At 42.2% G+C, this 16,631-nt stretch overlaps 1 protein-coding gene and 1 pseudogene across 1 annotated transcript; one reads left to right on the forward strand and one right to left on the reverse strand.

Annotated features, from left to right (window-relative positions):
• Window positions 1–16,631, reverse strand: part of LOC130692172 (DNA helicase MCM9-like) — a 94,319-nt pseudogene that overhangs the window by 39,825 nt on the left and 37,863 nt on the right.
• On the forward strand, window positions 1,507–16,432 carry LOC130691977 (arrestin domain-containing protein 4-like). The gene is made up of 7 exons (XM_057515027.1): window positions 1,507–1,666; window positions 8,739–8,855; window positions 10,274–10,395; window positions 10,775–10,870; window positions 13,902–14,084; window positions 14,323–14,508; window positions 14,642–16,432. Exons 1-7 carry the CDS (start codon window positions 1,507–1,509, stop codon window positions 14,813–14,815), a joined length of 1,038 nt encoding a protein of 345 aa, XP_057371010.1. The 3' UTR covers window positions 14,816–16,432.

Consider the following 16,631-nt stretch of genomic DNA (forward strand, 5'->3'; position numbering starts at 1 on the left):
AGAACGCAGTAGACATCACGCGGATGAAACGCAATTGGTATGCCCTCCTCGTTGGGTGGCCCCGGCTGGATCTGACCAAATTGGGAAATACAACAACACACACAAAAAAAAGGAAGACTTTTTCGAATTGGAAATGTGTTTTTTTTTTTTTTTTTTTTTTCATTTTGATATTCATTTGTTTGCTGCAAGAATGTTGGACGAAAGCACGTTCACTTGTTCAATGTGGGTCGCTTCACTTTCGTGCTCCATTTCATCGATCGATTAGCCCTCGCTTGACTCGTCTAAAACTAAAATCTAAACGAAGAAATGAAAAGCAACCCTCTTGTATCCGTGATGGTGGCCTCCTTTTTCGTTCTTCCCTCTCTCTCTTCAACAGCTTTTTCCCCTCGTTTTCAGGAAAAAAAGAGAAAGAAAAAATGAAAAAGTATTTGGTTTTTGTGCCCTGAAGCCATGGGGCGAGATAACCTGGCACGAAGCCAGCAGCCGTGAACGACTGGCAAAAGAAAAGAAAAAAAACTACACCCAAATGTTTGAAATAAGCATGTTGAAGGCCTTTGCTGTTCTCAGCTTATTTTCTTCAAATCTCTTTCTTTTTGGATATTTGTATATCAACGTACAACTGGAGGAATTCACGGGAAAACAATTGCCGTGAAACTTGCACGGTACACCTTTGTGAGGCGATTTTCTTTCCTTTCAGAAGAGAAAGTCGGTGTTTATCTCTCGTACGAGATATTTTCACTACGTCTCTTCTGTAGAGCGGCTCATTATTCCTCGAGCACCGGTCCAAAGGGCAGGAAACTGGTTTGGGCACAACGAAAAACGACAAAACTCTCCACTCTCTCTTTTCTTCTTTTCCTTCGCTCAACGAAAACGAAGATACCCCACGTTCTTTTTTTGTTTCATCCTTTTCTTCTCGTTTCGTCCTTGTAAAAAAAAAAAAAAAAAAAAAAATCAAGACTCTCTATTTCTCGTAGGGCCGTGCCATGTTGATGTGCGCTCCGTACATGGCCCGTCTCTCGTGGCGTCCGACAGTGCGCCTTTGAATAAAGAGACATTTTTATCGTGCATGACTAGACGCACACCCGCATCTACTCTCCATCAATTTCCACCCATTTTTTTTTTTTTTTTGTTTTCGATTTGCTTGTCGTCGGATTGAATCGGAAATATCTTCCAACTGTGCCACGACGAATTCGAAATGAGTTGGAAAGTGTTTTTCATTATCGAATTTTTTTTTTTCTTGTTGTTGTTTTGGCAGGTGCATCGGCAAGTTTGCGGCCTTGATCGAACGCGTTCATCTTGAGAAAAAAAAGGGACGTTGTCATTGTGAATTGTCAAACGGCTGACAAATAGCAACAGGAGCAGCCAAGAATTCATCATCGGCGCATTTTTCGTTCTGCAGCGTCATCGACACACCTTTTGCATTTCACCTTGAAAAACAATTCTGGCCAAAAAACGGCGTCGTCCAGCAGCTTGTACACGTTTCGACGACTCGGACCTCGGAGCGAGATGTCTCGCTTTAGTGAAGTGGGTTCCATGGCGCCGCACGGCGGTCGCAAATTGCTCAAATTCCTCATTCTCTTCGAGAACTCGTCGCTCCTCTTCTTCCCCGGCCAATTCCTCAGCGGCCGAGTCCTCGTCGAGCTCGAGGATGAAACGCCCGTCCTAGGTAAGTTCCTTTTTCCAATTTTTTTATTATTTTTTTTTTTTTTTTTTGATTTTGGCAACAGTTAAACACAATAATGCAAGACGCGAGAGTGAGGCACGCTAACGACGTCGTTCATTCTATTCAAACGGGTATAAAGAAATGAGGATGGAAAGAAAAACGTCAAGCATTTCATCATCGTTCGTTTGCTCGTTCAATTTTCTTCACCTGGAAAAAGTGGCAAAAGCCCATTTTGATCAAATCCATTCGACTGCAATAAAGCACCCACCCATAAAACTCTCTGCTGTGTGTTAAAGGGGTGAGGCTTCCAAACACCATAACGCAGTGAGTTATGCATTTCCCCACCTATTTTTTTCTTCGTCGTGTTTGTACCGCAGCGAACGGATCTAACGGTACAAGACGCGGGAGTCGGAATAGCGAGCGTGAAAAGAAAACTCGCCTCCCCTCTGAAGCGATAACCTCTTTTCCCCTCACACCAAAACCAACAGCATCTTATCAAAATAAAGCCAAAGAGTGGCTCGTTTTCAAAGACCATCATTAAAAAGGCCATATGCATCAGTAGCTGTAATTTAGGTTTAACCTTACGTGCGAATACACTGTGTGAGCTATTGCTAAAATAACATAGTCATTAACGACTAGGCACACCGAAAAAAAGAAAGAAAAATATGACATCACCGGGTAGATGATGTCATCAAACTATGCACGGTAGCCTCCCCCCACTTTCGACGCTCTTCGTCTTGCTGTGTTATTTTAGCCAGTTGCGAATAGGTCACGCTTTGAGGTCACCCGAGTGGGGCGTGACGACTTGTCAAACGATCTGGTTTCACACATCTCATTCGAGCTAAAACAAAAACAAAAAAAAATCCCGCGCCTGCCTACATAACATTTCGTTACTTTTGCATCACAGCTAACACACGCACCATTTCTTTCGTTCGGGAGGTTATTCACGTTTTCTTTTTTTTTTTTTTTGGCCCACAATCATAAGTCACACATCCATCCCGACACAACCTTTTCTTTTTCCACAGGTTCCTTTTTTTTCTGAATAGTTTTGCATTGTAGCGGGAGTCACGCAACGTACACACACACAAAAGGTTATCGACTCCATACGTTTTATAAAGGACGAGCTTATTTCTGGGAACATTGGCACAAAAGAAACGAAACAAAAAATGAAGACTTTTGTTTCGTCAAGTTCACATCAGGTACACTGAACGTTATGCATAGCGGTACGATCCTTTATGTGTCATTTGAATATACCCCGACATGGCCGCCTGTGTGGGATTGAAGCCGGTTGACGCATATCCGATGTATCGCGGGGGGAGGGGGGGGGAATCAATTCCAGACAGGAATGTGCTGAGCTTTGATTTCTTCGTTTCGATCGTGAAACGCCATTTTTGAATTAAAAAAAAAGGACTACCCGCTGGCTTTCTTCTAAGAAAATGCATGCGAGGCTGTGTAAGAAACAAACAAGCGATTGGCTTTACATACACGGGACGAAATGGAACGCCCATTGTGTAAATCTGCTGCTGCGCGACCTCTCCCCGAAAATGCCGAGCTTCGTTTAACCTACAAGAAACAAACGAGAATCGTGTATTGCGTGAGTCTCTGGCTTGGAATTATTGGAAGGTACGGCCTTGATTGCAGGCATATCTTATTAGTTGTACACATAGACTGTGTTGTGTAATAGGTTTTTTGAGCCTCCCTCGAAGGGCGGCCAAACATTTGTGTGACGTATTGATGTTGGCCAGCAGCCCAAACGTTTCTTTCGTTTGTGTGTATATATATTGCCGTGTGTGTGTGTGTGTGTGTGTGCGTTATGATGGATGGTGTTTGATGAGAGATCCGTTCAACGATGGGAAAGAGCCGTAAGCGCGTCCGGCACAAACGGCCCCTTTTTTTCTCTTGGAAGAAGCAAATAACTAGGAAAGCAGAAACAAATTCAAGCCTTTGCTGGATGATTGGTTGACGGTGCCTTTTATAGTGCGTCTTCTCTTGATGGCCCCCCTCTTTTGTTGGGTCGTGCACGGCCTTGCTGCGTTCACTCTTTTGTATGTCGAACGGGTGAAAATGAAATGTGCAGCCTCCCAAAACGATGCGAAAAATGGGGTGGACATTTCACTCGTTCTATTGCCCGTCTTAATCGTATTAGAAGAATAAAGAAAAGAACTTTGGTTTCTCGTTGAAAAGAGAACGACCGACGAAGCAGGGATTGCATGTAATACGAAGGAATTCACGAACCATGCCCAAAGAGATTTCACGGCTGATGATTTCATGCGCCGCTTGTCGTCACCACACGAAGGCAAACTATACGGCACCACCGTCTGCGCATTACGTGATCATCAGGCCAGCCAAAAGAGAAACACAGATTTTTATATAGGCACACGAAACTCGAAGAGACACGCGTGAAAAGTTTGGCCGCAAATAAACACAACGAAAGAAAAAGAGGCAAACACGTTTGAAAGACAAGACTCTTCTTTCACCCTCCTTACGGACGATTCTTTATTATTACGATGCCTTTTTACGATCTTTAAGCCACACGTTTTTTTATTTTTCATTTTGGCTTCGATACTACGTCTGACACGATGAGAATCATCGCCAACGAAACGCTGTTTTTCCCTTCCAATATTCCGTTCTGTCATCATCATCGGAAATAGATAACATTTTATTATAGACAGTAAGCAGTATGAAATCGTAAAACTTGTTCCGTGTCTGGCGACCCCGTTTCAAACTTACCACGCAACAAAAAAAAAAAACGTGCAGTTAAACGTGAAAAATTACACAGCCCAAAACTGAAATGAATTGGAAATGGCTGACTTGGTTATATTGAAAACGAGTAAGTGGGGTCTTGTTTAACCGCTCTTGAAATTCTGTCGATCAATTTACCAAAAACTGACGGCCCAATGATCGATAAATGTTTCCCCCCCCCCCCCTTCCATTTCTTCGGGATTTTCTCCGTGACGATGCGATGCTTGCGTGCAGTGCGATCTTGTCGGGATGCAGCGTTGCGTGCCAGCCCGAAACAGTTGTACGCACGATGATGGCTTGTAGGAGGAGTTGTTGCTCCTGCTGCCGGGATGTCCGGGTAAAAATGCAAAAAGATTCTTGTGTACATACTTACACGGAATAAATGGTCGACCTATACAGTATAGAAAATTGTGATATCTATACGACGTACGTGTACAAAATAGCCGTGCGTCTAAACGCGGTTCTCCTATGATGCATGAATCAGTAATCACGCGGATGCGCGGGTTTGGCACTAGAGCCAATAACGCACCATGTCCGGGAACATTTTTTTTTTTTTTGTGTGTGTGTTCTTTTCCAACCTTTTGTTTTTTTTAAAAAAAAAAAAAAAAAAATGTGCTTGCAATCTTCTTTGTAATTAAGTCGGTGTATATGTATAGGCTGGAGAGGACTATATATATGTGCGCACGACAGTGTATAACTGACATAACAGCTGGCCATCTCCCACCACCGTTGCAACAATCAATCAAGTCTACATTGATTATCGAGGCCAATCACCGCGTAAGTATATTTACAGCACGTAGCCAACGTGTTTTTCAGCGGATAATGACGTCATATTGAAATGGGACGGAAACAACTAGCGGCTTGGATAGAGAAGGAAGGAAGCAAGACATACTTTACATTGAAAAATATAAAAAAGGCTAAAGGCGAAATCGTGTTTGCGGCGAATATTCACGCATGTCAATGCGGCACAGCTTTTTGATAAGAAAACAAGGAAAGGAGGGCTCGCCCGTACCTCATCTGCTTCGGCCGGAAGGAGGTGGGCTTGTATCACCACAGCAGCAGCTCTTTTGACACACACCAGCCAAATGCATCCATCACGCAGCGTGATTTTCAAAGAGAAGCTGTCTCACCACATCCTTTTTGTTTTCCAACATTTGGTTCAATCCTATCGTCGACAGCGTTTCATCTGCTCCCGTTCTATTCTTTATCCCGCGTGTAAATGAATTGTACAAAGAAAAGAACAGACGTTTTCTGTTTATCTTTAACAGTCGAAACACAATTGCAGCTGTTTGTAGATTTATTAGAGTCGTGGAGGGTTGCGTGAGCCGAAGAGTTGGTCATTGTGTTGGCCGCTTAGTTTCATTGGCTTTTGGCAACGGTACATCGGTCGCAAACGATGTCCTTAAATACCTGATAATGAACCTCTTTGCTTGCCATGTGATACACCTGACCTCTCCAACGGGATTTTCGAAAACAAGTAAAATCGAAGAAACGTTCGTGATTGGTTTTTCAATGGGCTTGTACGTTTATGAAATGCACACACACGACGTGGCACCGTAAAAATCCTACCGGTTAATGAAGAGAAATGTTCAACTCCCCAACCGAGTGTCCGGTTGTGTGCTGTCTGGCAAAAGAGAAGTCATCATCGGGACAACCAGAAATACAAGAGAGGAGAGGTTGGGCAAAGACGTCGATGAACGAAAGACCGTGATTGTGTGGCCAAGAAGGGCGGGTTGAGTGCTGCACACACCTGCGCGCAGTTCAACACAAGTCCCGTATAAAATGGGTATTTACCTGATTTCGATGACACCCCTCCCTTATTGACGCCCTATGTATAGTTCGATACATTTATTGTTAAAAAATATGGAAAAGGGAGAGAGGGAACGGTTTGCCCTAGGTGGAAACGTGGTCACGGCGGTATGGGCAAGTATCAACAGTTATACTCGTTGTTTATGGTATTGTATCGGAACACGGCGCTTTACAAAGTACATTTTCTTATAAGAAACCGCTTTTTAATTCCTTCACCCGTCCGAAAATGATAAAAAAGACGAAAATTGCTTCAGGATAATTTGAAAAAAAAACTAACAATAAGCCATTTCCTGTCGGATTGGTTTGACCGCCGTACGAGGCTCATTTCAAACACGTTTTTTTTATTTTTTTTTCACCACCGAAAATAACTCGATAGACGAACCGATGCATTTCTCGTTTTGTCCTCGTCTTTTTCACGATGTCCTCCCGCAAAATGTGCGAAGGTGTGCCACAACAATGTTTATCTCATAAAGCTTTCCGCTGAAAAGGAAGGTGTTGACAACCAACTTTTTATTCGTTTTTTTTTTTTTTTTTTCTGTGTGTGTGATGAATTTCTCCAACGTGAAAAGAAGACAAACGTGTCGACATCTTTTTGTTCCACGGGTTACAAACGTTATAACGAGCCATGAACGACACGATCCCCAAACGGTTTGACAGCATTCCTCTTCGTGTTTTATTTCGTTTGACGGGGCACGTCGTTTCGTCTAAATCGAAAAATACCAAAGGGTCATTGAAATTTTAAATGATGCAATCACGCAGCAGGTCACGCCACTACGGCATAACAAACAAACGCAGGGATCCTCTTCCTGTCCTCACGATCAATCGAAAGCTTCAATGTTTTGTCTTACGGCTATGAATTGAATTAGAATAACGTGAATCCCCGTTGGAACATAACGTCGTTCGTCGTGCGACACAATAGACGATGAAACATTGGGCACAGTTTTGATGTAATGCTTTGATGATGGCACGATGCGGAGACACTAACGGCGACTTGCACGTCTCATTGAATTCACGTCCAACGGATTCGTTCACGCGGCCAATCTCTTGATTATTTTTCGATGCAGAAAAGAATTGTCAAAGTGATATTGCACACACCGTTATGAAAATGATTACACATCATTTGAGAATAGAATTTCGAAAATAGTGAAGGGGCGTGATTGAATGTTTGCGGGCGGTGACCGACAGGGCGTTTGAAATTCACGCGTCAGTTCTTTTTTTTTTTACCTTAATGAGATTGCAATAAAATTGGATTGAACCTGCGTAGGGAGTGTTGAACATCGCCCAATTTCGTCTCGTTATTTTTGTTTTCTTACCATTTGTTGTTAGCTGGTCATTGAAAACTCGGATTCGAACCTCATTGACGCACGCTGGAAAAACCTATTTTTGGGCTTCGTTGTTTTTTTCGTGTGGCTTGCCTCGTTTCGTGACGCTATAATTTCCCACTAGGGCTGGCGTGGCTAGCGGTTTCCTCCACGTATCGTGTGCGTACATGACCGACGTGCCGCGTGATCGACTCCTCCTGTTAAGAGTGACGTCACCTCTTTGGGCCATTGCCGCATTTTTTCAACGTTCTTCATCCCGTTTCAGTTGCAAACACGACGGAACGTCTTCTCTCTTTCGTTTTTTTTTTTTGGACAATTTCATTTACGATTGGCCCGTAACGTCGGAACGGTTGGACGGACTAAAAACGGAATGTCACTTTAATCATCGCTGCTTGGTTGGCCCAGCGATGCAACTGGCAAGAAATCGCCGGTTGATAAACGCAAGACTCCTTGACTTACCCGTTTTTGTATTTATTTTCCAATGTCAGAACTCGTGTCCCTGGCAAAACCGAGAATTTATTTTTTATCCATTCCATCAACACATTCTCGTGAGTCCCGCCATAGAATCCGTTGACAATCATCTTGATCGCGTCCTTCGTTCCAAGTTATTGCACGCCGCGATTTGCACAGCTGTCAGCTATTGACCAGACAACAGCTATCCGTCTCTCTGTTCAAATGTGCATTCTTCGTTTTCTTTTTTTTTCTGCCATAATAATAGGTGGTCAGAAAAAAAACCAACCGCGGGCACATGATGATGCATTGCCTCAAGTTGGGTTTTCAAAGATGAGAGTGTCTATGTCGTAAAATAAAAAAAAAAAAAAAGGCTGCGCCCAAAACGCGAGAAAAGAATATGGCACTGCATAAAAATAATTTCAAGCTGACAAATAGCCGGGGCGAAGAATTGATGGAGTAGATACGCACAACCAACGGGTCGGATGGGCCATTTGTAAGAAAGAGGATGAGCCATTAGACAGCAGCAAGACGGGGCATGATGCTCATGTCAGGTATCGTAAATAGAATGTGTCGTCATCCTTGCTGTATATCGTGTACGTATCTCTCTACGTACAAATGTACAGATAGATAAATGTCTAAACATGTTCGCCAAATGACTCATTGGGGCGTGTCTGCGTCCTATTTCTCATGTTTTCCTTTTTGTACAAGTCTTGATGTCTAATTGTTTTCATTGTCTCTTTTCCACGTAGGCTTGTTCTTTCACGTCGTCGGCGAGGGAGTGGTGCGACTATTGAAGAACGGCCGGCAGCACATCAGTGACCGGGAGAACTACATCGATTTCCGCATGCGACTCCTCGGGGAGCCAGGTATACTCCTTTTTTTTTTCAATTGATTTCGCTCTACGACATCGTGTGTTTTTTTTTTAAGTGTGACACATCTGCCGTATCTTTTGTTTGCTTCAACAGAGAGCACGTCTCTCAATTGTACGTATGTGTGTCATATTCATAAATCAAACAGCAGTGGCAACAATAACAACCACCCGTCGCTTCTTCAAAATCCGGCTGTGGTATCAGTCTTTCTCTCTCTCTTTTTTAAAACCCAGTTGATTAGTCGATTGTACGTTCATAATACGTCGTGAACATTCGGTCTAGTTCGTGTGTCGGTCATAAACACACCGTCCCCTACATCTTGCTTTCTTTTTTTTTTTTTTTCATTGGGTCAATGGGAAATTCTAAATGAAATTGATTTTGAACGAGGTGTATGGTCAATGAGAAATTGTATTTGAGCTGTTCCGTGAAAAGTCAAGGTGTAACGATGAAAACAATCGCCTATAGAACGAGAGAAAATGGAAAAATAATGATGGGAAACTGTGTGAGAAAGTTCTAGTTTTATTTCGTTTTCCAATCGTTCGGTTTTTTTTATTGCCTTCGTTTCACCATTACGTTTAGTGAACTCTTGCTGACCATGGCCGAATAAAATAATATTGGAAACAAGAAATGGCTGGGTAGCGTGACTCTCCAAGTTTAACGGCATGTTCATCTGTATCGATTCAGACAGGAGTCTGTCTTAACATTGCACCTGTCCATACATGAGACACATCACGCATAATAGCCGTAAAGTTATGCGAGAGATGACGTGCAACGAGTATGGGGGGTTTATCCGTTAAGTTCCGTTATATACCTGAAGTATAGACATCGTCAGGGCCACACGCACGAAAGAAACTTGAAGATAGAAATCTTTCAACTTGAACGCGAAAGTTTACTATTTCTTAGCAGTGATTAGGATTGAAAAGGTTGACGAAGACGAGTGGGAACAAAACAAGTCGAGCTCAATAATTAGAAAGAGGTGAATCACCAATTCAAACGTCCATAAACGGAACAAGCAAAACGTGTTGGAAATCTTCGAGTTGATGTTAAGGAAGAGATGGGAGGGACGTCGCAAAAACCTTGTTATCAAACGGTTCATATAATTAAGGCAACACGTTGTATTGAGTGCACCGAACGAGTGGGTTCACGTCAAATCTAGTTCAACACCGGATGGGCCCTTTTTGCTTTTAAATATCATTTTTAACCACAAGAGTTGCGACGCCGCCAAAACATAATGAGCTATTGAATGTGTCCAAATAGTTGGACGTTTCTTTTTATTGCCACTCTCTTTGTCTTTGCCGAGTGGTTGGTTGATGTTGCCTTGCTGTTTGGTCGGCTACGACGGACACAATGTATTCTGTACAACTCGCGTAAATAGGAATGTAATAACAAACAACTTGATTGTCCCGATTTATCAGGGCAAGGACCTGTCCTCCTCTCGCCCGGAATCCACAGCTTCCCCTTCAAGCTAGGTCTGCCGCTCGGTCTGCCGTCCACCTTCCTCGGCAAACACGGATGGGTCCAGTACTACTGCAAAGCCGTAAGTTGTTTCTTTTTTTTTTTTTTTGATTGATTCAATGCATCCGTTTAGGACGAGGCATTTCGCCTAGTAGTCGATGATGGCGCCTTCCATCAGCCCACCAAATCCATCACGACCACTACACCTGATTATTGTAATGATGTGCTTTTTTTTTTTTTTTTTTTTGGAAAAGAAACACGCGCCAGCAAGAAGAACGTATTTCAGAATCAAATCGATTGTGTAAATGTGCAGCATTTATTTTCAAGTCATCCATTACTTGGAGTGGACGTCGTCTTTTCACAACACTTTGCCTCTATGAGTTAGATCCAAAGTCGGCATTATTATAACATTTTTCTTTCATTTCTTTTTGCATCTGTTTGGTGATACGGTGAATAAACAGGCGTTCCGCGAGCCCGCCGGCCTTCTGCACAAGAACCAACAGGTGTTCATCGTGATGAATCCCATCGATCTGAACCTGGAGCCGCCCATACTAGCTGTAAGTAATGCACCTTTCGGCTTTTCTTATAGACGTCTAAATAAAAACCCAAAGCTATGGGCTACTTTATAATGGCCAATAGATTAGAGCCAAGTCAGCTGATATGCCAACGCTGCCCATATCTAAACAATGATGGTCGAGTGGGCACGCAATAGGTGTATATCCCCATCGGCGTCAATGTACCAGCGACGCCCGTCTTATCTTGTGGGTTAGAGACGCCGTACATAACCGTGAAAACGAGAGCTATTATCCTACCGCACCTAAAGAAACCGTAGACGCCTCTATTTTCAATTCATAACTGCGCGTTCATGTAGACGTTCTGTGGCGCAGTTCGAATCATTTCAGCATAGACGAGGAGCTTCTCTTTTTGTTCATTCCTTTTAGCCTTTATTAATAATTCGTCTGGCCAAAGTAGCTTCACGTGTCGTCGCACGTGAATTGCCATTTTTTTTTTAACGTCGATCGGGATCGATCGAGGCCTTTCAGATTCCCTTGCCGTATCACATCCGTTGCGCACAATAACGGCCAAAACAAAACAAAAAAACATCTGTCTCTTTTTCGACGCCAGACTGACGGACGTCGTGCCATTTCTTTAAACCGTTACATGTCTATATATACAATCGTTTAGATATTTCGTTTTTTTTTTTTAAATCTGTTTTGGCCAATTCTTTTTTTTTTTTTTTTGATCTTCTCGTTAATCGGTTGGATGAAATCTCGTGGGTGATGACGTCGTTTCAGTACGCTTTGCAGAACTGTGCACACTGCCGGCTGTTATGTCTTCTTCTTCAGCATTTTTTTCTTATATTTTTGAACTCTATCTTTTATCAATATGTACGCTCTTATCATCCGTCGCTCGATGCTTTTTGTTGCTATGGTGAACGGGAGTGAGGAATAGCTCCTGCTGCTACCGGATGAAATGATCGGCCTTTTCGGCATTGGCTCTTGCCAGCTGGCCGTATCAATCCGCTATTTATGCAACGGTAGCTCCTGCTGCTGCGTTCACTCGACTGTATTTATTTTTTAAAAAAAGGGCAGATTTCTTTTTTGTTTTGCACATTTTTTTTTTTTTGCTTGGAATTCGGCAAGAGATCGGTTAATGTCCCGTCAAAGAAACGCCCAATCAGTTGTATACAGCTCAGTCAGCCGCAGTTATTGATGGCGGTCGGATGATGGTACCACTATTACATATATAAAAGAAAAATAAGTTGGAAAAAAAAAGTGTGTGTGTGTGTGTGGAAAGAGATTATTACATGTTGCGATATGCATATGCTTTCTGATGTATTATGCATCGGTAATAACTTACAGACATATTATGCAGCGGCATAATAACGCAAAAGACGATGAATATAAGCAGTGCGGCTTTACTTCAATCAATAGCGCACACAGCGATGACCGCCTGCTGTACACTGCACGCGTGCATCGTGAACGAAAGAAAGGAACGTGACACGTGACGACAGACGAAGAAAAAAAAAATACGTCGTTTGTTTAATTCCTTAAAAGTTAGTGGAGCGGGCAATCCTTCCATGATTGCCTTGGCGTGTATGCAAAACGTGCCGTTCGATTAGCATTTCTCCGTGAAAAGGAGACGCCAACAACAGGCTCTTTCTCGCTCATTAATTGCCCAATAGCCATTGATTTTATACGACCCGATCGATTCTATTGGAAAAAAAATGCAGGCAATTTACAAATGATTTGTTGTATAAAGGCAATAACGAGGACGCAAGTTTCTCTCCTTGTGTGGCTGCTCCCGCTGCTCAGTTGAAAGAAAAAAAGGGCCAGATTATTTTCCATCTATCGATCTCTCCGTGGTGATGTCAGGCATAAATCCATCCCTATTTTTATTGCACATTGAATACCTTAAACGGCAAGGACCATATCAAAAGACGTTCATTCCCCCCTTTTTTGTCTCACTGCTCTCATTCCCTATTCGTTCGTATAAAAGATGGGCTGATCTCTGGCACAAAACAAGGACTGTTATCATATGGTTACAGTAAATATTGGCCGTCTGTGAAAGGGTTCGCTGTTATTGATCGGTGCGTCTTCTTCCTCCATATCTCCGCCTCTAATGCTCCGATTTTGCGAATAGACAAATAAAGAAGAAGCTGGGACGTTCGTTTATCATTCAATCAACTGCTGTAATTGGAATTGATTTTCACTTGCCACTATGTCTCTTCCGTCTCGTCCACCATCGTGCGATTTATTGTTTCGAAAAGCGCTGCAAATAGCAGCCGTTTGTTTCCGCTCGTCGTAGGCGTTCATTTCTTACTGTAGAAAAAGGAAAAACTTTAGTTATTCTATAACAATGTCTTGCGAGGCTCGCTTCCCGTTTCCGCTATTGTTTAATGCCCGAAATCATCGTGAAACGAGACGGGTTGCGCGCGCACGATCACGCGCTGCCCGAACGATTAGGAAAGAAGAAACGGCTCAGACGAATCGCAATTCAATGCGACAAGACACTTTGTGATTAATTCAGGTAGCTTTACCATCACGATTTCTATACACTTTTTGCCTAATCTATTTCGATGATGTCCCTGCGATATACGCACATCGTTCACCGGCCATGACATACGCGCAAATGAAAAGCAATGCGTTTCGCGACTAGAAGAAAGAAGCCGTTGGCCCGCATGTTACACTTTTGATTTTAGCTGATCATTTGCAACGGAATCAAAGAATGGTGGGCGTTGCGCATCCAGCGCTAATACGGGTCGCCCCACCATCATTCACGTGCATTGTCGGTAAATAGCAGTGGTGTGTGCGCACCGTATACGTGTTATGTGCCTTGTCGGTTTTGAAAACATTCCACGTTACGTAGCAAGTCGTTGACTCACGAAAAATCGTGGCCGACGCGAAAATATAAGGGTCTCTTTTCTGGCAAGAGATCATCTTTGTTTACGGGCTTACTTCAACTCTGCATATCGTGCCTTACACGTTATTAATATAGACTCAGTTGTTTGTATATGACTAACGTTTGATTTATTTATTCTTGTATTTTTGCCCCGGTGTGTTATTCGCTTGGTTGGCCACATCTCAGCAACCTTTCCATTGTGAAATCGAGCACCGGTTGGGCTTGAACTGCTTCACATCGGGACCCGTGTCGTGCCGCGTGCGATTGGATAGAGGCGGATACGTCCCCGGAGAAACGATCGGCATCTGGGCCTCTGTTCACAATCAGAGCCGCGTCACCATCAAACGGACCAAAGCTTCATTAACAGAGGTAACATTTTTTTTTTTTTTTTGTTTCTTTTTCTTAATTTAATGGGCATGTCATCCTAAAGAGAGTTTCTCTTATAAGATCAATAGCTTTAACTAGGGCCCATTAAATATTCGTAAAGACAAAGGGTTTCACGTAGAGTACAATCAGTGGAAACAATGTCCGTTCGATTGTGCATTGCTTATAGATTTGCAATGAAAGTATCGAATGGGCTTGTAAAAAAATTATGAATTACACGTAGACTATTCAATACATGGCCAAAAATCGAGTGGTGCAAACGGAAACGCGAGAGCTGGCCTCGCTCAACCGGGGCAAAATCAAAGCCGGCGAGACGGACGATTGGAGAAACGAACAGCTCTACGTCCCACCGCTGCCGCCGACCAACCTGAGAGGATGCCACATCATCCGGATACAGTACGACGTCTTTGTAAGTTTACCAAAACAAGAGTTGTCTTCTCTAGCCGACAGACACAGACATGCAAAAAAAGAAATGCTTTGAATAATGAATGTTGAGTTAAAAAGAAAATTCATTTTCTTTTTTCTTGCTGTTGGGCGCATAGTTCCAAATCGAGCCGCACAGCATGGAGAAACCCATCAAACTGCAGCTGCCCATCATGCTGGCCACGTACCCGCTGCGGGGCGACGACGGCACGTTGAGGAGGAAGCGAGGCGCCCACTACCCATCCACTCTGCCCATTTTCCGTCCATGGCTGGACGAGAAGACGTTTGATTGACGGCCATGCACGTGACCGGCGCGAGCCGACCAAACTCTTGTATCAAAAAAATGTTGTTCTTTTCCAAACATTCAAGTGAAAAAGAGCAAACACAAAAAAGCGCAGCAAACGTAAAACGAAAACAAGACAACAAATCAAGTTGACGGTACCCGGGGAAAAACGGGGGAACCACAAAATAAAATTTTAAAAAATGAATAAAAAAAAAAAAAAGCAAACATAAAATATGAATATTATAAATATATATAAGCCGACGATGTCGTGTAACAGCTGACCTTTTTTTTTTTTTTTTATCTCGAATGAGATTCAAACGAAATTGCTTCCCAAAAATAAGAAGACTGGAAAATGATTAGGAAATGAGGAGAAGGCGTGAAGTACGACCGAGCCAAGAAGAAAAACACACATCCCGTTACGTTTAATTGTATATTCCGCCTACACCGTGTCATTCAATATCCATTGAGCAGCTTCTTCGTTTCTTTATTTTTTCTGTCCCTTCTCTTTTTGTTGTTGCTTCCATTTTTTGCGCTCACTAAATCTGATTTTATTGCTTTCCCCCCCCAAAAAAAAAGAAAACTTTAAATTAGAATTGAAAAGAATAGAAACTTCCTATTTCTTCTTCTGTCTGTATTGGCCACAGTTGTGGGCAGCGCAAATTATTTTTTAATTGCAACAGCCATGATGATGCGCTTCATCGCTAGACATTTCTTTCCTCTTTTTTTTTTTTGGTGATCGTTCATTTTTTGTTTATTAATAACACGTGAACTTTCATTCCCTTCTATTGTCAGACAGTTTTTTTTTTTTTTTTTTTTTGCGTTTTCGCATCGTAATTTTAACTTTATTGCTTTCATTCTTCTTTTTTTTTTATATTCACAATTTTTATTAGTGTGTGCACAAAAGGAACCTCCCCTCGTATTATTATACATATTATGCAACTCTTTTTTTTTTTTTACCTGCCTCAGCTGTTCCCTTTTTTGTATTTGGTGGTAACACGTCACGTCTTCCTTCCCTGTCTTTGTTTTCGTTTTTTTTTTCTTTGTTTGGCAGGCTCCCGATGATTAGACATCACCCGCGTTTCTTTATTTTTTTTTTGTTTTCTTTGGTATGTTAATCAAATATGGAGACGACCTCCGCCTGTGCCTTGCATTATAACTTTGAAAAAAAAAAAAAAAAAAAAAGTTCGCTCATTTGCCCTCCATCTTTTCACGAGATTTGTCAAAAATGTTGGCTACGTTTGGACGCGTGCGCGCGCACAACATGCTGAATCATTCATGTATGCAAATAAGACTTGTGTAACATTTTTCCTAATTCGAAATTTTCTTTTCTATTTTATTTCTCTCAACAACCGTGTTTCTCATCTGCCTGAAGATTTTCTCTTTTATCCGCACTTTTCCAAAATCCCATTTTTCCAGGTAGAACTCGTTTCTTTTTTTCCCTCACTTTTTCATTTTTTTTTTTTTTTTATTATTTCCCAGTCGATGTTGCACGTGTGTTATCAATATACATAAATACTGATTCGTCCCCCGAAAATAAAAGACAAGCAAGTAGACTGGAACAAGCACCGAGTAAAGGAAAGCCAAGTCTGGTAGACCATTACTAGGACAATCTCTGCATTCGATTTGAGCCAGTGATTTCTTTTTCTTTCTCACCCAGAAAACCATGGAACATATTTTTATTTAATTGAATCTATTGCGCTGAATCGTACGAAAAAAACGTAGCATTTGCATCTACTTTAATGGGTTTTGTGTATAGGCTTTCGGCAGACGTTGGGCGCCAGATGTATTAAAACGTCTACAATAGAATAAAAGGGTTCGAATTCTAT

The sequence above is a fragment of the Daphnia carinata genome, chromosome 1 (genome assembly GCF_022539665.2).
Source record: "Daphnia carinata strain CSIRO-1 chromosome 1, CSIRO_AGI_Dcar_HiC_V3, whole genome shotgun sequence".
In the NCBI taxonomy this organism is placed as follows: domain Eukaryota; kingdom Metazoa; phylum Arthropoda; class Branchiopoda; order Diplostraca; family Daphniidae; genus Daphnia; species Daphnia carinata.